At 52.2% G+C, this 23,770-nt stretch overlaps 1 protein-coding gene across 1 annotated transcript; it reads right to left on the bottom strand.

The window, feature by feature from the left end:
* Positions 1–823: 823 nt before the first annotated feature.
* On the bottom strand, positions 824–22,173 carry GABBR1 (gamma-aminobutyric acid type B receptor subunit 1; the record flags this gene model as incomplete). The annotated part of the gene is made up of 18 exons (XM_079713215.1): positions 824–997; positions 1,679–1,822; positions 2,025–2,153; positions 2,729–2,856; positions 3,563–3,656; positions 4,079–4,186; positions 4,283–4,399; positions 5,722–5,854; positions 6,345–6,495; positions 7,851–7,928; positions 9,215–9,278; positions 9,904–10,146; positions 15,361–15,552; positions 15,997–16,062; positions 16,644–16,745; positions 17,804–17,974; positions 18,347–18,481; positions 21,868–22,173. The coding sequence occupies 18 exons, from the start codon at positions 22,171–22,173 to the stop codon at positions 824–826; spliced, it is 2,535 nt and encodes an 844-aa protein (XP_079569341.1).
* Positions 22,174–23,770: the final 1,597 nt, after the last annotated feature.

Genomic DNA, 23,770 nt, shown 5'->3' with positions numbered 1-23,770 from the left:
GAGACACCACGAGGGCACACAGGGAAAGTGCATGGATAAGCTTGGATGTGTGCACACAGGGAAGACCTGCTAGACAAATGGCACACGCCCACCCACACACGCCCTCACAAGGACACACCCATGACCATGAGAGGGGCACACACAGCCATGAGGGAAGGGAATACAATGGAGCATATGCGGCCACAGGAAGGGTGCAGAAAGCACATGTGAAACATGTGCACACACAGGAGCCTGCGCAGTGGGAACGAGCAGTGGAGGGGAGGATGAATGTGTGTCTGGCAGAGAGGAGCATGTGAGCCTTGGCAACAAGAACGAGTGCCCCGCAGAAGCAAAATTCAAGAGGAACAAAGCTTGTGGATGTGTGGAGGGGCAAGTGGGCTGGAAGGAGATTAGGATGGTGCGAGAAATGGCCAGGCCCTGTTAGGGTAGAGAGAGCACTCTGGGGAGACCCCTGCTGGATGGGCGCAGAGCACAAAGGCAAGGGCGCTGTGGGGTTGCCAGGGCAACGAGGCAGAGGAAAAGAAAAGGGTGTATGTAGTGAGGCTGCCGAGGAGCCAGTGAGTGAGAAGCTTCAGGCCAGGTACAAACTAGGTTATGAAGTAGAGACAGAAAATCATACGAACGAATGAGAGAGAACAGGGCCTGGCTCTGGGAGTACTGGAGACCCAGAAAACCCCGGGACTTGCAGAGGGGCAGGTATTTACAAGAGATGGGATGGAGCAGTGTTCTTCCCACCTGGGGCTGGTATCCCCTGCTTCCTCCCAAGCCCCCTCCCCTTCTCCCTCTCCCTCCGCCTACTGGCCTGTCTCCCCTTACACCGCCCTCACTTGTAAAGCAAGTGGACTCGACTCCCATCACAGCTAAGCCGGTCGGGGGGCTCAGGGGGCCCCCTGGGCAGGGCCCCCGAGGGGTCTGGGGGTGTCGGAGGGTGACGTCGGGAGCGGAGCTGCTGCCGGGACTGGAGCTGATGGCGCAGTTCAGAGACGCGCTCCTCTTTCTGGAGGAAGAAAACAATTGGGCGAGTGGGAGACAGGAAGTCAGGAAGGGCTGGGGGAGGGAAAGAGAGGCAGAGGAAAACGTGTGGGAGACGCAGGGGCGGGCTGGCAGAAGAAAGTAACACGAGGCATGGGGGAAAGAACAGGGCGAGCGAAAGAACACAGTGGGGCACCAGGTGAAGGAAAGAGATCAGGGAGACACAGGGGCTGGGGGGAGGGGACACAGGTGCACGCACACAGCTTCCAGTAACTCACGCACAGGTTGAGCTTGAGCACCCCCCAGCCTGGCACTGCGCCGGCCTCTAGCTACAGCGGGGACGCAGTGGACACCCTGGGGACCTGCCCAGACCCCTCTCACTGGAGGGTACACTCAAGCCCCGCAGCCAGCCACCCCCAGCCCAGGGCCACCCCCTCGGCTCCTCCGCAGGTCAAGCCAATTGTGCAGCTGTGCTCCACAGCCGCACCCGCCCCCACCTGCCGGGGCCAGCACCCGATTTTGCCTGAGGCCGGCTCCACCCTTGCCCCTTTGTCCTCCTCCGCTCACTCCCTGGCCGCTTGTCTCCTGAGACCCTCCCTCGGTAAACCACAGGCTCCGGAAGGCTGATCTCAGGCTCTGCCTCCAGAAGCCGGACCTGAGACGTGGGCCTCCAGGACCCGCCACCAGCCCTGCCTTCACCGCACACCTCAGCAATGATCTTCTCCAGTTCACGGTTCTCCTTCTCCAACAGCCGGGACTTCTCCTCCTCATTGTTGTTGGTCGAGGACCCTGTCTTCATGGTGTCCTGCGCCTCTGACTGCCACTCCCCTCGGGTGATCAGCCTGCGCATCTGGGGGTGGGGGGTAGGGGCATGGATGGCCGAGCAGGGACTGTGTCAGTGCTTAGCTGACGGTGGCTTGCAGTTGAAAGGAACGAAAACAAGAGGGACAAGCTGGGCCCGAAACAAGGGATGAAGTGGGAGGAGGGGACATGCGACGAAGGCGTGGAGGGGGCACGGGCTGGAGAGGGTGGGAGGACACCCAGAACCGCACCTTGGGCACGAAGAGCACAACCAGGGTGATATACGAGGAGAAAACTATGGCGAGAGAGGCAAAGGCGAAGGCCGCGTCCTGCTGGCTGGACAGGATCATGGTGACCGGGGCCGTGATGAGGCACAGGACCTGGGGCAGAACATGTTTGGGGTTGCAGATCTGCCGGCTCAGACGAGAGCCGAGGTCTTCTTCCCCCGGGAGAGAGGCTATGGGGACAGGTTCCTGGGGAACTTTCCATTTGAAAAGGACCCAAAGTCAGGATCATCCTCAACTCTAGGTTGAGAAGAATGCCAAACAAACTGCTCCAACCCAGCTCCAGCTCGAGGTCAACCCCTCCCTCAAGGCAGGAGCTCCCAGGACCTCTATACACACATCAGAGTCCCCGAGAGCCAGTCCCTGGGCATCCATGGCAGGAAATCTCGATTCAGATTCCAGCCTGTGAACCACAGACAAGTAATTTCACCTGTTTCTGCTTCCTCATCTATCTAGTGGGGATGCTAATATCCACTTCACTGGGTGGCTGTATGAAGATTAATATGTGCTTTATAGACTGTAAAGTGCTTAACAAATCCGAGACATTAAAAAATGTTTGAAGACTTCCACCCAGCTGACCCCACATCTGGCACCTGATTCATCCCAGGCCACTCCACCTGGGTTGCTATAGTCCGTCCCCAGGGTCGATGCCAGGGGTCCGGGGAGCTCACCGCCACATTGTAGATGGCCATGCCCACAGCCCGGTGGTCGTTGATCTTCTCGGTGGACACACTCTTGGTCTCATAAGCAAGAAAGATCCCCAGCAGCAGCAGGAGCCCCTTGTAGCCATAGAAAATGCCTAGGACAGCAGGAAAGGGCACGCGGGCGAGCAGGCCTTCAGGCTGCACTCAGTCCCCTGCCCTCTGTGCTCTTCACCTGCTGCTACTCCTTCTGGTCGCTCCACAAGGAAACGGGGGCCTCCTCTCCAATCCACCCATTCTGACCTAGCACACCCCTCCCTGTCCGCTGCCCCCACTGTCCACCCAACTCGCCCTGACCTCACTGCTTCCTCTTGGGACTAGGAACCAAGTCGCACAGGACGAGGAGGGTCATGAGCGGCTGTCAGTCAGCAAAGGCCTGGGCCGCACACAGTGTCTCACTCCCTTATTCTCCAGGTGGGAAGACGGCTTTCCACGCTGAGGGTAGGTTTGCCATTTGTGCTCATAGGTCAGAGGGATGCTAAAAAGGCCAAAGGGGGCCTAACCCCTCACAGCCCCGGTCTTACTCCAGGGAGCTGACCAGAGATGGTGTCAGGTCTGGAGATGAGGGTGAGGCATCATCACTGATCCCTCTGATGAATACAAGCTCCGCCTCATCCCTGCCTTAGACCTAAGCTCCTCACGCAAAAGACCAACTCTCCCCATTCTCAGAAAAGATTAGTGCCATGACAAACAGGAGGACATTCGCACCGGGTGGGCATGAGCTCTCTGCCTCTTTTTCCAAAGACACTTCTCCCTCCAAAGCTACTGTCCCTGCCCCACCCCCCACCCCCACATCCCACACACCAAGCCAGGTATTCATCTTCTTGGAGCTGCAGTGCTCCAGCTGGGGCAAAATAGACACGTCGATATCTTCCTTCGGTTCCTCCTTGGCAAAAGTCTAAGGGAGAGACGGGGCCACAGGAAAGATGGTTGCCATCCTCCCCTTCCCGCCTCTGCTCAATCCCTGACTCCCAACTCTGCCCTCTCTTTCTGATGAGATCCTCAACTCTGATGTCAGATCCCATGCCAGATCCCGGGAGCATTTGCCTAAACACCTTAAAAGTGCTTGTTCCCCCACTTTCCATGATATCTAAAGTCTGCACATCCTGCCAGCTCCCCACCACTTCCTTTCTTCAGATGAATCCAGAGCCTCTGGCGGTGCTCCCTCCAGGAAGGAGGTAGAGCTGCTGAGATGCACTGGGCTGGAAAACACCTCCCACGAGCGGCTCTTCTCCTCAAGACCACACGCAGCCCCGGAGGCCCTTCCACCAGTGAGCCCCCCTCGGCCTCCTGACCACAGGGCCTTCTCCCAAGCGGTACCTCAATGGTCCGGTGCAAAGGGTCCACGATCTGCCAGATGGCGAGGGTGAGGACGTCCATGCCCACCAGCAGGCCCACCGTGGCATACAGCTTCCAGGGCTCCAGGGTCTGGGTGAACACACGGAGTACAGGCGTGTTGGGGCGGGGGTCCTCCAAACCCCGAGAGTCAAGGCGCTAGGGGCCGAGGCATCCGAAGCAGCTCACCTTCCTCCACTCCTTCTTTTCCTCCTTCTTTGTGAAGACCGTGTGGACCCACCAGATCTTGGTGAACATGGAGCCGTAGCCCAGGCTAAAGCCCAGACCCAGGAGCCAGAGGCGGGCCTAGGAAAGGAGAGAGGGCAGGAAGGAACAGGGCGGGGCAACAGGTGGGACTGTGCCAGGATGGGGCAGGCTGTAGGAGGGGCCAGATGACAAGGCGGGCAAGACGCAGCCAGTAGGGGGGCCGGCGGGGAGGGGAGCAGCGGGGTGGCGGCGAGTCTCCCTACCTTTCACAAATTCCTCCCAACCACCTTTGCTACTCTGCCACCTGGGTGATCGTGCTAAAAAGCTCTGGGTTTTAGTCACTTCTGACTGTTCTCTAGTGCCTACAGGTTGCAGCCTGAACACCTCCAGATGTGGCAAGAGGCCTTTCACAACACGGTCCCACCCAAATTCCCAGGCTCATCTCCCCGCAGGCCCTCACCTGCCCGTGCTCCAGCCCTGCTGAACTGCTCATTTGCTTGCCCTCACCCTTGAGCTATTCTCTTTTGTGTCTTTGCTACCCACAGGATGCTCCCTCTGCTCCTGGAGTAACCATCCTTTATTTCTCCAGCCGACAAAACCCCCTGCATCCTTCACGATTCAAATGCCGCCTTTTGTGAGGTCCGCCCAGCTACTCTGACAGTGAGCTGCTTTCTCTTTGCTCCCACAGCAGATACCTCTCGTATGCCACTGCAGCTAATTATCTGCTCTCCCGCTGCATTAGGTCTCACTGGGGACAGAGAGCCTCTGAGGAGTTGTAGGTGTATGTGTGCGCAAATGCCATGTGCGTGGATGCATGATCAGGACAGGCACAGGGCAGAGGGCAGAGAAGGAGTGAGGAGGAGCAGGGAAAAGGGTGGGTGTTTCCCACCAGCATGAGAGAGAACCAATCAAATATTGCTGCTGAAGCAGCCCCAGAACCTTCCACGTACCCAGAGTCCCACAAGGCCTCCTCCCTGTGTGAGAGCGGTCCCTTCCCCCAGCTCTCCTTGCTGTTGGTTCAGATCCCCGCCTCCATCCTTCCGAACCACAACTAAGGCTCCCACGGGAAGTCCCCAGTTCTTGTTCTCAGCCCCCATGCCACAGACAGGACACCACTGTCCGAGGGTTCTCTGCGCAAGACCCCCTTCCTTCGCCTTCGATACCTTCCCCCTCTTCTCTGCAAGACATGCCATGGCAACCTTGGAACTGACAAGCGAGCTACAGAATGAAAACTTCTGGAGGCACAGAAAGAAGGGACGGAGCCAGACGTAGACCAGAGGGGCGATGTCAGGAGAAGGAACTGGGACAAGGGTCAGGGAAAGACAAGGAGAAGGACAGGCAGGGGATGGCGCATCACAGAAGGCGCTCCTGAGGGGCCGGGAGAGCCATGCTCTGCAAGGGACCTGCCACCCCCTCCTCACCTGGCAGACGAAGGGGAACTGGCTTCTCCCGATGTGGTAACCATCCAGCCCGAGGGGGAAGACGGCAGCTAACGCCAGAGAGCAGCCCACAGCAGTCAGATTATTCAGGTTGGGCTGTGAGTTCTGGATATAACTAGGGCAGAGGCAGAAGGGTGGGAGAGGGAGAAGAGCAGGATTACCCTCCTCTCCAGGGAGGCTCAGCTCCCCAAACGCCCTACGAGGGCCTGACCCCAACCTCAGGGCGGGGGGCAAAGGAAGGCAGGCTTGGAGCAGGCAGCGGAGTCTCGAGAGACAAAGCCAGCTGGGTCATGGCAGGGCTGCAGAGGGCTTCCTGCACGGGACCCCGCCATACACAATCTATTAGAGCCGCACACTGTGCTACCCGGTCCCAAAGGCATTTTTTTTTTTTTTTTCCGTTAGTTGTTTTGGAGCAAGGATGGGAGTTATAGCTGGTTTCTCCTTTTTTGTTCCCACTGGTCACTGGGAAAGCAATAATTCAGAGTGGAAACCTCAAGGATGCACAGCCTCAGAAGCTACACAGTTTCCTTCTCACTCCCTTCAAGCAAATGACTGTTATCTTGGAGAAACAGAAAGGACAGGGAGATGTCAGAAGAGAAACTTACCGGACATGGGAGTTATAGATGTTAAAGGACAGACAGACAACAGCTAGGACAATGCCCAGGCTGGAGAGAACGGATACGGAGATAAAGAGTTTCTGTGACAGGAAGCGGAACGTCTTGATGACCAAGGTCTGGTCAGCTGGGGGGGACCCTCCTGCATGGCACAGGGGAGGGGCAGGGGAGGGGGACGAGAAAGGAGGGAGGACAAAGGGGTGAAGGTGGGACGGGAGAAAGGGAAGAAGGGCAAAGCTGCTGATGGGCACCCAGGTCTTAGCTCTGAGGACAGGAGGCCCTAACTGCCCTGAATAGGGGCCGCTGCAGGTCAAATGCTCTTTGATGCTGGGGCTCTTAGGAAACAATCAGAAATGAGACTAGAAGATGGAGCTAGAAGCTGAGCGGTATCACCGAAGTCGTAGAGTCTTTTTTTTCTCGTTACTGTTTGTTCTTTGTGTTTTTCTGTCTTTCTTGCGGCAAAGGAAAACGTAGGGGAAAGAAGGAGATACTGAGAAATAAATTTTATGAGGTCTCTTACAACTCAAATCAAAAGCTGCAAAAGACAATCATAGAATCATGAAGCTAAAGTCCCTCAAAGTACTGAGTCTGGCCTCCTAACCTCAGGAGGAATTTTTTTTTAAAAAACTGATCCGTGATTTTACTGTAGGCAGGGTGATAGTCCCAAAGGTGTCTTTCAGTTATTATTAAAGGGAAGCTCAAACTTGTCAGAGTTCACAGAAAGGAAAAAAAAAAGACTAATTTCAATTTGCTTAGTTTTTTTTTTTTAAAAAGCATAATTTAGGCCATGAAGCATTTATAGCAATACGGAACGCTGTCCTAAATTCAAATTATAAAAAAAATTTCCAAACTCCAGCAGTACTGAGAACTACTAGATTTCAGCTGGGCGGGGCAGATGGCAGCTGTTTTCCACGGCTGTGTCTCCCCTCCCTCCTTAAGAGGCCAAACCTTTGTTTGATCAATAGAGCCCTCCTTTCGCCCACCTCCAGTATCTTTCCCATTTCCTATCATTTAGCTCACCAAGCACACAAAGAATATAATTGCTTCCTTTTTCTCTTTAAAAAGCACATTTTAGCAGAAGACAATTCAATGAGGTTTTGCAGCCTCTCCTACAGTTTAAGCAACCATTTTCCTATCAAAGCTGAAGAGGCAACTCTAGGATTAAAGTAGCTGGTTTAGATACCTCAAGTCACCAGAACATCTGGGAAACCCAAATGGAGTTTCCATTTCCCACCCCCTGCCTCTAATCCCCAGTCATCCCAGCAATGTACTATTTTTAAGAGTGCATTGCTACCAACCGCCTATTCCCTCTCCAAATACACCAGTCTCCCCTACCCACGTCTTGGTGGTTTTATTCCCTTTCTCTGAAACACAGCCCCTGGCCCATCTCCCAGCACATTTCAACCTAATGGCACCTACCACCCCACCCTCATTCAAATACCATTTTTCTGAATTGTTCAGAGGGGTTGAAGGAAAATATAAACAGGATCCACTTACCAATCCACTTATCCGTTTTGGACCAGGAAAGGTCATCCTTGGTGCTGTCATAATAGCCAATCTTCTTGTAGCTGCCACCTGGATGGACGATCATAGAAAGAGTGACCACAGGTAGGTGAAGACCGATCCCAGGCATTCTCAACCTCCCACTTCCCTAAAGTAGTTCTCCATGGTCGTATCTGATTTTCCCTTCACCTGAGCCCCTGAAGGATACTTGGGAGGACCTGGGGGTCACTTGAATCAGCAATCTGACTTAAAAGCACTAAAGGGTGGATTCCAAGGCAAGGCAAACAAATAAGAATATCTTATATGCTTAAAGCCCTTCAGTGAAGAAGGCTGTACAGTATGTCTGCCGCCCATTCCACAGGCTCACACCTCAGCAAGATGTCTCTCACTGTGATTCTGGCTTCTAAACCTTTCAACGTGTTTCTGCTTATTCTCCCTCTCATGATAGACAGAATCACAGGATCTATTTTCCCAGAGGCTTTCATTTTAATTTTAGAAATTTCTCTTCCGTTGACTTGGCTTCTAATTCCTTAGACAAGCTGCATCTGCCTCTTAAAAAGCCACGAAGTGAAATGCAGTCACTCCTAAGATTTCTAGAGCTGCCCCAGTTACCATAACTCTCCCTTCTAAAGCCAATTCACACCCCTTTGACCATGACTGAAGTCTATTCCCTCTTGTCCTGGTTACAAAGAAGATCTGAGAGGGTGTGGGAGGTGGGGGGAAGGAAAGAAAGAAACTTTTCATAGGAGGCCAAGAAATGGTTCTTTTGGCCCTGCTCTAAGAGGCTGAGAGGGGGGTGGAGTTGAAAAACGAATTCAGAAGTTTTGCAAATACGTGAAGTGCGCTAAGGTATAAGAAAATACCGTCTAGAAAAGCCAAACTATACGCACTACAGAAAAATTAGAAATAATTGTTTACAAATCAAGGAAATGCAATGGATTCCCTTTAAAAATAGCAGGTTTCCCAGATTCGACTTTTCTTGAGTCCATGAGTGTGCCACTAACAAGTCATGAACCCCTCAACTCAAGCCACCGAAGGGAAATCTTTCAAATCAAAATGGGGGCCACTGGGGAAGGAGAGTGGCTGTTTTCAATCTGCATGCACAATCACTGCAACTCAGAGAAACCCACCCATAGCTAAGCTTTTTATTATCATTATTATTATTATTACTATTACTATTATTATTATTTAAAAGCTTGATGAAAACAATTAGAAGAGCGGGCAGGAGGTAGGGAGGCACCAAGGCAATCTTGGCAATCTTTCGATGTCTCTTCCTGGTGTTCTCCTCCCAGACGTTGTCCTAGCCCAGCCCCAGCCTGGCCCCCGACCTCCCTGTTCCCTCACGCCCCTGTGCTCACCCTGTAGCTGCTCGATGAGCGTCCATGCCATCCGAGAGCCACTGGCATCAAACACCACATGGCCCTGAGGGGGAGAAACATGTGGAGGAAGGCAAAGCGATAAAAGCAAGAGCAAAAAAGAACATCAGGAACTCTTTGAATCCTTATGTTTTTGATGTAATCGAGCTTCTGAATGAATTCTATTTATGGCATTTGTCTGCATATAGGACATACCCCAGATGCCTATACCCTAGATTTTAGAAACATTATTCTTTTGAAAAGAAGCTTCACCCAGGAGATTTGAATGGGAAAAATCCCCAGATAGAGCACCCAGGGGACCTGGCTTCTGGCCGTGTGACCCGAGAAAGCCACCAAATCCCTCTGGACGCTGTTTTCCCCCACTTTAAAAGGAATAAGTAGATGATCTTTCAGGCTGTTTCCTCTTTTGAAATCCTATAATTTTCATCTGACTCATAAATATTGGGACTGAAGAGAAGTGAGGGGAGAGGTTGAAAGAAACGGAATATACCATTTCCCTTCTAGCCTTCCGTGGGGTTTTCTGGTTTGGGGGCTCCTACCTCCCTGGTCTGAGACCGATTATTGCAGAGAGGTAACTGAGAAAGACAGAACGCATGTCTCCAGGAGAAGGAGCTGGGAGGGGTGTCTCTGGATGGGAGGACAGAGGCAAGTGAGGGGTTGCTGTAACTCACGGAAACACCCTCGAAGGACGAGGAGTTCATTGCCCGGTAGATTTGGTCTGTTATGGTCTGGTTGTTGTAGTTGAAGTCTTCCAGGCGCACTCCTGAACGGCCACCTCCTCCAGACGTCTTGTTCAGGGCCAATGCCAAGGCCCAGATGGCATCATAGGCCAGAGGTGCCTCCTGGAAGCCTCCCGTCTCCTCAGGGTGTCTTTTTAGTCGTTTGGTCAGTTTCTCCACAAACTCCTGGGACGTCTGGGGAGGGAAGAACAGGAGGAAAGGACTGGAGTGGGGGTGGGCTTCTGATTCTGCTCTGGCACTTCGACTTGAAAGGATGGTTTGTGTGCATGTTGTCAGATTGAGAGTACGTACATCCAACATCTTTAACTATACCCACTTGTCTGTCTTAGATCAGAAGCTACTAGACTAGAGCAGGAGTTAGCTGGCTCCGATGGCCTCAGTGTGCACAGCTGCTAGCTCAGAACTGCAAACAGAGAAGTTTAATAAATAGATGCTCTGCATAATGAACAGCAAAGGATAGAAAGCAGAGAGAGGGCAAAGCAAAGACCTGGCTACGCCAGTGAGGAGTGGCAGCGTTGGTGTTCTGTCAGCCTTCAGACTTTCCCAATAGAGCTGACGCAGGAACTAACAGCTCCTCCAATTCTGAAAGAGCCCGGAAAAGGTGACACCACAGCCTTCCTCACCCTGTCAACCAGGAAGATTTTTCTTTAGCATGCTAACTTCCTGCCAACCTCGTGTGCTTTCAGCTCACTGTCTCTTGGAGGGTTTTCAGAAGACTTGGGACTGCAGAAACACCCTTCACACATTTGAAGTCAATTATTCAATCCTTACCCACACCCTTCCCAACCCTCCGTCTTTTTTTTCCAAGAAAGCTAAAAAGAATAATAGCTCCTTTAGCTCTGTCATGAAATGGATCAAGAGACCTGAATTTCTATACCTGGCAGTAACATTGTTTAGCTAAATGACTGTAAGTAAATTGCTTCAGTTTTTGGAAATGTCTTCCGTATAATGGGGAAAATCACTTCTGCCCTGCTTTATCTCCCAGAAACTGTACGAGGAAAGGTTCAGTGGCCACCTCTTGGCATGGCACAGGTAATACACAGGGACACTACACAACTCTGTTTAGATTTGGAATCTATTAATATACCAACATACTCTAATGAAGGAATGAATAGATGAATGAAGAATAAATATAAATCTTTGTTCCTGGTGCCCTGCCCACTTTTCCTTCTATTCAACTTTCTGGAGACCCGGGGGAGTGGGAAATGCAAAGGACGCGCAGTGTGGCGCAGTGGAAGCAGCCTGGGCTTTGACGACAGGCAGGCCTGGGCTCTGCTCCCCTTGAGGACAGGACCAGGTTCCATTCTGCTCTTAAACCTCAGCATCCAGCACTATGCCCAGCCCATTCTGGACAAATAATAAGTGTCTATAGATTAGGGCAGTGAAAATGCTCTGTTTGGTGGGTACATGTCATTATACATTTATCCAAACCCACCCAATGTACAACACCAAGTGAGACCTCATGTAAGCAATGGACTTTGAGTGTCAATGATATATCACCGTAGGTTCATTGGCTATAACCACTCTGTTGGGGAAAGCCGATGATGGGGGAAGCTATCAATGAGTGAAGCAGGGAGCATACAGGAAATCTCTGTACCTTCCTCTCAATGGTGCTGTGAACTTAACCTGCTTCCAAAAAATTGTCTTTAAGAAAAATGTCCATTGGATGGATAAATGGAAGGATGGCTTCTAATTCTAACTAATCCACCTACCTGCTATATAATCTGAAACAAGTTATTAAACCTCACTATGGGGCTTCCCTGGTGGCGCAGTGGTTGAGAGTCCACCTGCCGATGCAGGGGACACGGGTTCGTGCCCCGGTCCGGGAAGATCCCACATGCCGCAGAGCGGCTGGGCCTGTGAGCCATGGCCGCTGAGCCTGCGTGTCTGGAGCCTGTGCTCCACAACGGGAGAGGCCACAACCGTGAGAGGCCCGCGTACCGCAAAAAAAAAAAAAAGAAAAAAAAAACCCTCACTATGTAGTTATTCAGCTTTAAAATGGGAATAATATTAACTACCTTGAAGAGTTATTATAAGGATGAAATAACAACATGTATAAAATGCTGGGTATAAAGTAAGTTACATTTTCTCTTTCAACTTCATCTTTGTTACTAATATTGAAATCTGTAATTCCAGCTCAGTATTTCAAGTCCTGAATCTCCAACTGTCTCTAAGGCATTTGTAACTATATAATCAATAACCTGAAATTATAAGTATCTAAGAATAAGCTCTATTTTTCCAACGCTCCCCAGTATATAAGATTGAAACCTTAGAATCACCTTAGACTCTTTGAAATCTCCAAGTCCTCTTAATTCTTTTGTTGAAATGTTTCATTAATATCACCACTCCTTAAACAGAATAATGTTAATCATAATAATAGCTAACATTTATATTGGCCTTACATATATCAACTTACTAAATTCTCCAATAATCCAATGAGGTAAATACTATTATATGCCCATTTTAGAAAGAGATAAGGAGACTAAGACACAGAACAGTTTCACTTGCCTGAAGTTATACTGCTAGTACGTGGAAGAGCTGGGATTCAAACCCATTCACAGTCCATACTCTTCCAACTACCCTACACTGTCTCTGTAAGCTGAAATGTCTCTCTCGAGAGCACCCGTTGACAGACAGCAGCTAGCCTGAGACTTTCTGAGTAATCCTTCAGCCTCCAAGTCCATCCGACCTTCAGTTCAAAGTAAACACTGCATCCGAAAATCACCCAGATGGGAAGAGAATCATCTGCTCTGCATGTCGCCATCCCCTGCCCAGATCCTCATACTCTCTGCTGGCTCCAGGTCACCACCACTAACACACTTGGCCACTGGGGGCACCACTGTCCCCACCCATGACTAAAATTACCAAAAAATCTCTCCCCATTGGGTGAGCGAAGATGGTTGTAAATTTTCAAATGCAAATGTTACAAGGTGGCTTGAGGAAAACTGAACAACACAAATTCTGCAACCCATAGAAATTAGTGAAATGACCAAGTACAAATTTATGATCCTAAATTTTTAACAGCCCTGTCTGGCTATCTCTCTGCATGAGAACAGGTGCCCAATGGTGATCTAAAATGTGTATCCTGAGGTAGAGTTTTATTTTCTATCATACCCAGGTCTGACGGGACCTCTATCCCAGTCAGAATCTCCTGACAATCTTACCCTCAGGTGTGCTGCCTCTTACCTGATCTCTAGTACAGCTCCAACCCAGAGCTACTTTTCTCCAAAACCACTCTAATCCACTCTCCCATATCTGGCTCCTAAAAACTCTTTCTCTAAACCAGAGTTTCTCAATCTCTGCACTATTGGCATTTTGAGCAGGATAATCTTTTGTTGTAGGGACGATCCTATGCATTGTAGGGTGATTAGAAGCATTCCTGGCCTACTCATTAGATACCAGTTGTAACAACCAAAATTGTCCCTAAACATTGCAACCTCTGATTGAAAACCACCGCCCTAAGAGTCCCCAGAGTGTGTTCCCCAGACCAGTAGCATCTACATCCCCAGGGAGCCCGTTGAAATGTGAAGTCCCAGTCCCCACCCCAGACCCACTGGATCAGAACTTCCAAGGGAAGAGCCCAGTTGTGGTTCTGACAGAGGCTAAAGTTTGAGAACTACTGATCTAAACATAAGGCCATCCTTACAGAGTGAAGGCAACTCTGCTTCTTTTCTAAATCTCCTTGGCTCTGGGCCATAGACTCGACCCTTGCTTCTGGTCCACTTCTCTTGGTCCTATTTGATTCATCTACAACCTCTTCTCTAGTCAATTGTTAAGATGGCATCTACCCTCGGAAAAATCTTGGCCTCTTCACCTGGCATTTTAGGCTACTGAGCAGGCCTAGCAATAGCTCTAGACCTCAAAGGCAGACACCATCTTTCTCTAGAGATGAAGAGCCAGAAAGAGACCCTCCAACTCATCCTGTTCAAAAGCCCAGAAGTCCCACTATACCCCCAACCAAATCCTTGTGTCCTATCAGGGGCTCCTCTAGTTCCCTGCTATGGGGCAGAAGCCACTATTGGCAAGTCCTGGGCTCAGGGCACCAACAAGCCTTTCTGGCTTTGATTACCAGCTCCTCTATCTCCACAGGTTCTCAAGGACAACTCACTTCTCAGGTGCTCTACAGGGAAGTGATCTTGCAGAATTTTTCCATCGTATTTTTCAACCAAGATCCCTTAGAAATGTCCCAGGACAGTATCCATGATCAGAGTACCTGTGGCAACGGACCTTTCCATCACAATCCACTGCAGAATAAACTTCCTGAATTTTATTTCTCCCTTGCTCAAAAACTGTCATCTGCTAAACAGTGTTAGCTGATAAAAGTACAAGCTTGTTAGTGAGACTTCAGGGTTTTCCACGGGAGGTAACAGAGCAGAGGGTTTGGAGTTAGATTCAACTAGAATTCAGTTCCAGCTTCACCACTCAGTAGCTGGTGACCTGCAATAAATCACTTAACCTCTCTGAGTCTCAATTTCCTGGTCTATAAAATGGAAATGAAAAGTCTACATCAGAGTATTGCAATGAGGATCACTGAAATCATGTATCTAAGCTCCTGGTTTACTACATAAAGTGATTATTACTACAACTTTAAAAAAATAAGATATTAGGGTGGCTTTACAGTCATTCACTCGCCCCTAGCATGCTCTCCAAAGCAGGTATTCCAGACCTGGGGCTACACTTGGAATAATAAGCAGACACATAGGTTGCCCTATCAATCTCACCCAAGATTCTCGTACTCTTTAAGATGCAGTGCAGAGCAAGAAAGGGGTCTCCCCGCCACACCACACCCTACTCACTTGTGCCCCTCACCTATAGGCTGATTCCCACATCAGAGAGTGTGTCTTTTAGCTCCAGGTCTGTCACTAACCAGCTATCTGGGGCTAACTGATTTCAAAAGTCCCTTCTACATCTAAAATGCTAAAAGAGAATCATTAAAAAAGCATCAGGAGCCAAGCTAATTGAGTATCAGTCAGGAGTGAATATTAAGCAACTCTAAAGTGCTCTGAAGTCACCAAGAAAACAAAACGAATGTTCGCCCAGGAACAGCGCTCCTATAAAGGTGTGCTTGCAGATACGGCATCTATATTGTCATTAACACCTCTCCCTCATTTGACTTCTTGCCAACTGCTCCTTATTTCCATGGTAACAGCTCTGCAACTCATCAGGGGCCCACTGAACACACCACTCTCATAACTCTCTCTTTCCTGCCCAAAGAAGTCACAGCAGAGGTGGAATCCACAGGAAACACGATGCGAGCAAGTTCAGGGTGGGCAGAGGCCCCTTGCCTTCCTAGACCTCCAAACTCCATACCTGTTCCCCTCACCTAAGAGACCCCTTCAGTCCCCTCCATCTGCCCAGGTGCCAGCTTCCAAGTCCTCACACACTCACCATGTTGGAAATGCTGCGGGTGTTGGCAGGGTTCAGCATGACAATCTCGGTGGTGATGTGGCCCTCCACCGCCTCGGTCATCTCGTCCACTGTGCAGTTGATGGACGGGTCATAGATCTTGAACCAATTGTCGGCATACCACCCGATGAGGAACCAGACATACTTCTTCCCGAAGAGCCGCTCCTTGTACACCTGAATGCAGAGGAGGAGGAGGGCTGGGTCTTTGTTTTGTTTCTTTGTCTTATCTCACTTGACACTATGCAGCCTCTTCGGATTCAGAGGAGAGCAGAGAAATTGAAACAAGAAATCTACAAGTCTGGGGGTAGTAGGGAAGGCTGGACTACTCCTCCTTCTAAGTGCCTCCCCAGCCTCTATTTTTAAGTGGTTTTTTCCAGCCAGACAGGAAAGATGGGATTCACAGGCTCCTCCAGAAACACAAAGCGGTAGGAAAATAAGACCTGGAGAGAGTGTCACATGTGTGAGAAGACAAGATGTGGAGTCAGAGCCAACAGACAGGGATTTCGTATTAATCCTCACCTCCGATCACTCGTTCAGAGATGTAGAGGGGAGAGCCCAGGAGACACCCAAGGCAAAGAGCCCACCCAGTGCCCCTCCATCCTCAGATTCCAACTCCACCTCACAAAAAACTTTCCGGGCTTCGGTCTCATAGAAAAGTCCCACGATGATCCGGGCGTCTTGGCGCTACAGAATGGAGAGAGAACAGAGCTTCTGAGGGACGCCGGAAGGGACTAAGCCAAGCACTTTCACAGCTTTGATTTCCTGTCCCAAAGTGCTTAGTGCAGGGTTCTGTTCAATGGGTAGTAGATAAATGTCAGCTAGAAGATGGAGCTAAACTTCCCCAGGAGATGCTACTGCCTCACAGAATCGAAATTTTGTGACATGATGCAGGTGTTAGCTAATGCTACAATGGTAATAAATTGCAATAGATTAATGTACCAAATCAACACATTGTACTTTTTTTTTTTTTTTTGGCCGTGCAGGCATGTGGGATCTTGTGGGATCTTAGTTCCCCAACCAGGGATCAAAACCACGCCCCCTGCAGTGAAAGCACTGGAAGCACGGAGTCTTAACCCCTGAACCTCCAGGGAAGTGCCAACATGTTGTACTTCTTAAACTTACACAATGTCATATGTCAATTATACCTCAATACCCAAAAAAACAAAAAACAAAACCTGTCCCTGCCTGACTCTCCTTTCCAACCCACCACTGTTTTCCCCACCCAGACCTTTGCAGGCTGGGCCCATCACCCCCTGCCATCCCACCTTAAGGTTTTTGACGGGCACAGCTGGATCTGAGAAGAAACTCTGACGGAAAGTAATCTCGATTCCAGCCTCCTTTACCCGTTCCTCCAGGTCGTCCAGAGTCTTGGGTGGGGATGAGGAGCAAATAGAAAAGACACAGGGTGCACAAAGGAGTAAAGACTGGAGGTAGGACAGTGGGCTGCGTTCTCAGAGCAAAGGAAGAGCGGTTCTGAACCTCCCTTCAACAGCCCTGTCCCCGGTGGGGAGAGTTCGAAGGAAAGCATCTGGAGTCTTAGGATGTAGCTTCCAGGTGGGAAGGTGCTTGGTGAGCCCCTCCTGAGGATCTGTGCCCAGGGAAGTCACCCCATCACCCCACTCCTACCTGACAGCAAAGGTGGGGGAAAGGAAAAGAGAGGAACCAGAAAAGACGAGGCAGGGTCTAGTACAGGCAGGATGATGTCAACCTCAAGAGGCAAGTGGGCAGACAGACAAAGGATCAGAGAATGTCCTGAGTCACTGAGAGAAGGTTGGGGGAGGATTAAAGAGCCACCGAACATGAGAGTGAATAGAGGGCCCAAAGAACAGAATTAAAGGGAGGGAGCAGACTGTCTTCTCTGGGTACAGAGCCAGATATTTCCTTTCTTCCCCCACAAATCTCCCTCTTCCCCTCCACCTCTCCTTGCATGTCCGCATCTCGGAATCAATTACCAGGTCATGTACATGCACGCGTCTGTCTGTCTCTTTCTTCTCTCTTCTCTGCTTCTCCCTCCGTCCTCCCTCTCTATTCCCTCTCTTCTCTTCACACACGCCCACCACCTCCCCTTGAGTGCCTCTGGAATCTACTACTTCCATAGGTTTTTATCTCATATTCTCTCCCTTATCTTGCCTCAACTTTAGAGTGAACCTACTTTAATAGAACTGGGTCACTTGGAATCTCTCTGTCTGCAGGACAGAGCCTCAAAGCAGGAAAAAAAAAATCCTAAAACCAGAAAGTTGGAGAAGGTCCCAGAAACTCAACTTGTTCATTCCTCTGGCTACAGGAAGAACATGCACTTAACCCACTGGGAACGCGTTCTCTTTTGATAAAGAATCAAGGTCTTTGCCCCCCCAAATGAATCCCGTGTCACGTCTCTCTGTGCTGCGATTTGAGCAAAGGCTCCCTTCACCCTGTGCCTCCTCACCGAGGTGAAGACCTCAGTGGTCTGCTGGATGGTGGCGATCTTCTTCCAGCCCCACTTTTCGAACAGTTTCACCCGGGTAGGATTATGGAGTGTGGCTGACGGATGAGTTCGGAAGAACGTAGGAAAGCGTTGCCGGTTTGACAGGGCCGGTGAACTGGAGCCATAGGAAAGCTATGAGAGATAGGGACAGGATGACGTGTTCATGGGAGCCTCACGAAGAGCTGCCGAGAATTCCTTCAACCCTTCCCCGTCTCTGGGATTCTCTCTCTCACTCTATCCAAGCCTCCCTACCTCTGCCCAAGGAAAAGTGCTTCTCAAAAGCCCCCTCCATCAGGGCGCCCTTTCACTGAGCTGACTTCCACTCCTTCTGATGGAAAGCAGGTCAGCTGCAGCCCTGGCAGGCCAGTGTTGCTAGGAGGCCAACTAGCTCAGGTCTGCAAAGGACTCTATCTCGGAAGTGGGTCCGCTGTGGTCCGCAATACCCCCCCGCTTTAGTACAGCCCAGGGGACAGCCCCACCTCTGGCCCCCAGGGCCTTGCTTACCACAATGAGGTTCCACATCCTGGCAGCCTCAGCCACGAGCGTGGACACAGAGCTGCAGCCAGGCATGAGGATGATCTTGATAGGGTCATTGTACAGCAGCTCGTACAGGTACTTGGTGGCTTGGCCTGGGTCACACTGAACGAGGAGGGAGGGGATGAGGGAAGCTCCCCCAGGGCTCCTCCCCTCCCTGCAACACCTACTCTCTTCTTTTCCCCCAACAACCTAGTTACTTCCCCCACTACCCATCCCTCTGCTGAAACCCTTTTGCCATTATCACCATTTCTTCTCCTTCCTGAGTCTCCTTTCCCCTCATTCGTGAAACACCCTTCTCTGTCTTCCACCTGGCGCCTGACCCACACCCTCTCCTGCACACACCCCCATCAGTATGTATGCAAACACTGCCTTCCCTCCTTTCAGCGCATCCTCAGACATCCCCTAGCCCACCTTCGCTCCATCACCCTGCCCCCTTTCCCCAGGTTTCTATGCTCCAAACATTTGTGAGTAGAAAAGTCTGCAGGAATATGAATAAATTTTTCCTCAAGTCCCCAGACAGCATCCTTAAAGCCATATTATGAAGAGTCCTCCCTCACCTCTGCAAACTCCCCCTCCCACCTACTATTTTTTCTCCCTCTTCTGTTTTCAGGGCTAGAGATAAATAAACAGGAGAGAACAGGGACAAGACCACCAGGGGGTCCTGGCTCAGCGGATCCATGTCCTCCCGCTGAGCTCTGACATTTGACGGGTGCATTGGAAAAAAAAAGACATTCAGGGGCGAAAGGGGGTGGGGAGAAACAAGGATGAGGGAAGAGCTGGGGAGAATAAATAGAATGGGATGCTCAAGAAACCAGATGCTTTTAGGGGTGCCTGAAAGAGAAGAATGGAGTTGGGAAGGTAAACAATGCAGACAGCTCGAGAGGAAGGCGCTCGAGGGGAGGAGGGGAAGTGGGAGGAGGAAGAGCCAGCCACGGGGCTCCCACTGCCTGTTCCCCTCCTGCTGAAATATGACATTTCAGAAGCTGCTGGAGCCCCAAACGAAGTGGGGAAGAAATGGAAGCCAGTGGGGAGCCAGGGAAGAGGGGACAGACAGGAGACAGAGGGGACTGGGGAGGGCGATATGGGGGTGGGGGGGGCAAGCAGAAGGAAACAAAGAAGGCCCCCTAGTGCCTGCTCGCTTCCCACTGAGACCTGACATTTGGGACACGGTGGGAAGTTGGAGAAGGGGGAGCCAGGGGAGGCTGGCCCAAAGAACCAGCTCCCTGCTGCCCGCCCACCCACACCCCTGCTAAGGGCAGTGTTCGGTGTCTGCTCAACTGAGTGTGGAAGGTCCTGCATCCCTCCCACTTGGGCATCTTTGTGTATCTTTATCATTCTCACGCCCCACCTTCCGCATCTATCACTCCAGATCCTGCCCCCAGCTTCTCCCGAGGGCCCTCTGTGGCCCTCGCTTTCTTGTCTGAAGAAAAGGTTAATAGAAACAATAGGGACAGATAAGAACACATAAGATACAGGCAAACAGGGCAATGTACGCTACGCCAGCGTCTCTCCTTCTGGCTCCTCATTCCTTCCCGACCTTCTCTTATACCCCTTTTCCCTTCCACGCCCTATTCATCACCGCACATCCCTCGAGCCTCGTGATTCTCACCCCCTCTCCAATAGACTTCCTCCGCTGCTGCTCTCGCAAGGAGCAAGGATCCGGATTTGCAGGCAGGAAACGACACTTTCCAGTTTGTCTGCCTTTCCATCTCCCCCTCGCTGCCTCTGCTATTTTCTCTTCCAGCCCCCCTTCTCTTGGGTCCCCATCTGCTCCCCAGCACCTCCAGGGAATCACCTGCCATGGTGCATGAGTTTGAGCTCACACCCAGGGCTCCCCTAGCTCCCTTCGATCCCCTATTCTAAAGCCTGCACCACCCCTCCCTGTCCCTCTCCCCATACTCCCCCCACCCCACCCCCATAGCCCGTTACCTCTCTTGCTCTCCTAAGCTTGACTCCTCCACGGGATCTGACCCTCTTTCTCTTCCTGCCTCTCCTACCCTAACTAATTCTTTTCCTGTGCCCTGCGACCCTTCTATAGGCATCCTGGGGTTAGCTTCATGGGATTTTGACTGGAAAAAGTGCAGATCCTTGGGACTCATCCCTGACCAAGGATTTAGAATCTGTATTTTTAACAAACTCCTCTGGGGATGCTTAGGTACACTGAAGTTTGAGAATCACTGTAAAAGCATCAGAAGGGATTCAAATTTCCCTAAGAGTCCTTGTGCCCTCTTCTCCCCAAGGGCCCTATCTTCAACTTTGCTTCTGCCCCTTCCCTCCTCACATACCTATATCTAGGTGTAGATTGCTGTTCTAAAGAACGTATATAAATCCTCAGTCCACCCCAGGTGTTAGATCACCAAGTGCTCCCCTCTGTACTCTTTCACTCTCCCCCAGTCCCTTAAGTCTCTGGGGCTTCCTATGAGAGAAGATAGATTTGAGGTCCCAAATCGCCTTCCTTCCGTGTGCCACATCCTTCCCCCATACTCCCAATCATTCATGTAGGGGACAGGGGCGGGAAAGGAAGCTTGCAGGACTATCCCCTACTACCCCTGGACCCAAATTTTCTTACTTTCCTCCCTCTCCCTCTTCCCCACCCCCCTAACCCTACATCCCATTTCCCTTCTCACATCTCAGAGGCCACAGTGCTGCAGGGAAGACCCTTAGGAGCCGAGTTCCACATGATGCCCCAGGGTCTCTCCCCAGGGTCTCTCACTGTCCCCAGCCCTCCTCCTGGTCCCCCTTCCCCACTGCCACTCTTTCCTGTTCTCTTTCTCTTCCTCGCGTCCTGACTCTTCACCATCCCCATGCTCTGCGGGGGCTCCTGTGTGGACCTGTAACCCCATCATTTTCCTAGTGCCTCTGCCCATCCCTTGACCATTAGCCTTCCCCAACCACAATATGCCATATAGTCCCACAACCCAGGAATCTGCGACAGGGTTGGGGATGAAGGGATGAGAAAGAGTCAGGTAGGGACCACAGCTACCCTGCTGTTTGTTGTGATAAATAAACTAGAGCGCTCAAGTCCCTCCACATTTTGCTCATTGGGTCCCTATTCCTTCCAGCTCCGACCTGCTGCCAAGATTTACCTTGTTACCATGGTAAATGTAAACCCCAGATCCAGCTCCCGCCTCATCTCCTCCATCCCCCAACCCATTCCAGGGTTAGTTTACTCTCTGGAGGAACTGGATCAGCTTGTACCCTAAACCCATCCCCAGTTTCTCCAACCACCCCCCACCCCGGCACTTCCAAGGGTCTCAGGGAGCAGAAGGGTCAGCCTTGCAGCGTGATTAACCACCTTGAACCCCTAGACCCTCATCTTGAACCTCCAGCCCTTGAGACTCGCCCCGAGCTCGCGCACCCCCAGCCTGTCTTCTGCTAGTCACACATGGGAGGGGTCTGCCTGGCAACCCCAGGAGCGACTCACGCTAAGGTACATGCAGCTGGCCCCCTGCCCCCCACCTCCCACCCACTCCCATGTCCGGGGCTACCTTGCTGTCGTGGTGGATGAGCTTGAGCTCATAGTCCGGCAGGATGTCCCTGCGGCTGTTCACGTCCTCCAGCGCCATCTCCACCGCGGGCTGGCAGGCCTGGCCCCCCGGCCAGCCCCCGCTCATGGGAAACAGCGCCCCGATGTACACCGCGCGCCGTTCTGAGGAGGGGTGCGGGGGGACCCGCGGGTGAGGCCGCGGGAGATGAGGGGAGTGGGAGGCCCACGCCGGAGCCACCCCCGCCGCCATCACCACCAGGAGCGGCAGTGCCCACCCCAGCCGGGGAGAGGGGACCCCCGGACCCATGGCAGGGGGCGGGGGTGGCTGCTGGGGGAGGAGGAGGAGCTCAGGGGGGACACTTCTCCCGGGGAGGGCTGCTGAGGGGATGTCGGGGAAGCGCCTCCATCCCTGGTTTTGTGCGGAGGAGGGGGATAGGGCCTCGGGGAAGCAGGGGAGGTTGGCTTCGTACGGCCCCCACGGCTCTAGCTCCCGCCACCGCCACCGCCACCGCGGACTCTCCTCGCGGACTGACTGACCGACCGAGGGGAGGAGGAGGAGGAGGGAGATGCAGGGCTGGGAGGGGGCTCTGACGTCAAGGGCGGCGCGCGGCGGCAGCCGGGGTGGGAGGGCAGAGTTAGGGAGGAAGGAAGCGGGTGGGGATGGAGGCAAGCGCCGCTGTAGGAACCACAGTGTGAGAGGAGGGGAGGAGAGGGAGGATGCGACCCCTAGGGTGAAAGAGATGGACGAGGAAGGGAAGGATCCCACCTAAGGGAACATCAGTGAAGGAGGAACGAGGCGAAGGGGCGTGCCGGGAGGGCGGGGTGGGCGGAGGGAGCCGCGGGAGGCCGAAGCCATGAGGGGCGAGCGATGGAGAAGGGGAGGACGAGAGTGGGACGCGAGAGAAAAGGGGCTGGCGCCTAAGCGTCTTAATGGGGGTGTGAATAGCTGGGGTGAAGGACTGAGGGTGGTGAGGGAGAGGGCGATGGGAAAGGTTTTGGAGAGAGAGGGAGAGCTGGGTGGGGAAGAGGCAGGGCCGGGGTACAGGGGGAGGTGATGGGGGTAGAGGAAGGGAACACGGGGCTCGGTGGACAGAGGCTGAGAAAGGGTGGTGGGAGAAGGAACTGAGATAAAAGAGAAGGGGAAGGGCGTAGGGAAGGAAAGGATGTGGGGAGGAGCTGAAGGAGGGAGAGTGAGGCCTGGCAATGGGTGAGATGGCTGGGCCAGGCTGAAGGAGTCAGCAGGTGAAATCCTAGGAAGGGGGCAGGCAGGGAAAGGTTCCAGAGAAGGTCGGAAGGAACCCCACAGGGGAGGACGAGGTGGAAGCTCCGGGTCTCCCAGCACTCTGCCGCCCCCTGCTGGGGCCCTGCCATTTGGCAGAAGCGGAGTCTGGGAGGAGGCGGAGCCGAGGGGCGTGCAGCCAAGCGGGGAGATGGGAGGGACCGCAGCCTCGCAGAAAACCGGGACTGGAGGCTGGAAACAGGTAGGGAAAGAAAGGGCCAGCCGCGTACTGGGGTGGGTGGGTGGAGGTGGGGGAGGAATGGGAAGGTTGAGAACTCAGAGCCTAGGGGCAGAATCCCTGGGGGTGGAGGGTGAAGAGTGAAGGGTAAGGGGATTGCAGTGCACGCGATGAGGGTTTCTGATCTCACCTGAGTGTGGCGTTCGATTCACTGGCAGCAGGAAAGACGGGGATCAGAGAAGAGTTACCAGTGGTGCCCAGCTTCCCAGGCCTGATCCCCAGCCCCCTCCCACACCTGTCCATGCCGAAGAAGACCGCGGGGTGAGGGGGAGCAGAAGCCTGCGTTTCTGAGGGGAGGGTGCCTGGGAATAAGAGCAAGGTGGGGCTGTGGGTCAGGACTTGTTGGTTTTCTTCTTTTATTTCTCATAGGACAACAGAATTTGAGAC

Source organism: Hyperoodon ampullatus (assembly GCF_949752795.1).
Source record: "Hyperoodon ampullatus genome assembly, chromosome: 10".
In the NCBI taxonomy this organism is placed as follows: Eukaryota; Metazoa; Chordata; class Mammalia; order Artiodactyla; family Ziphiidae; genus Hyperoodon; species Hyperoodon ampullatus.
The sequence above is the reverse complement of the archived record's forward strand: the minus strand, read 5'-3'. Positions and strand labels throughout refer to the sequence as shown.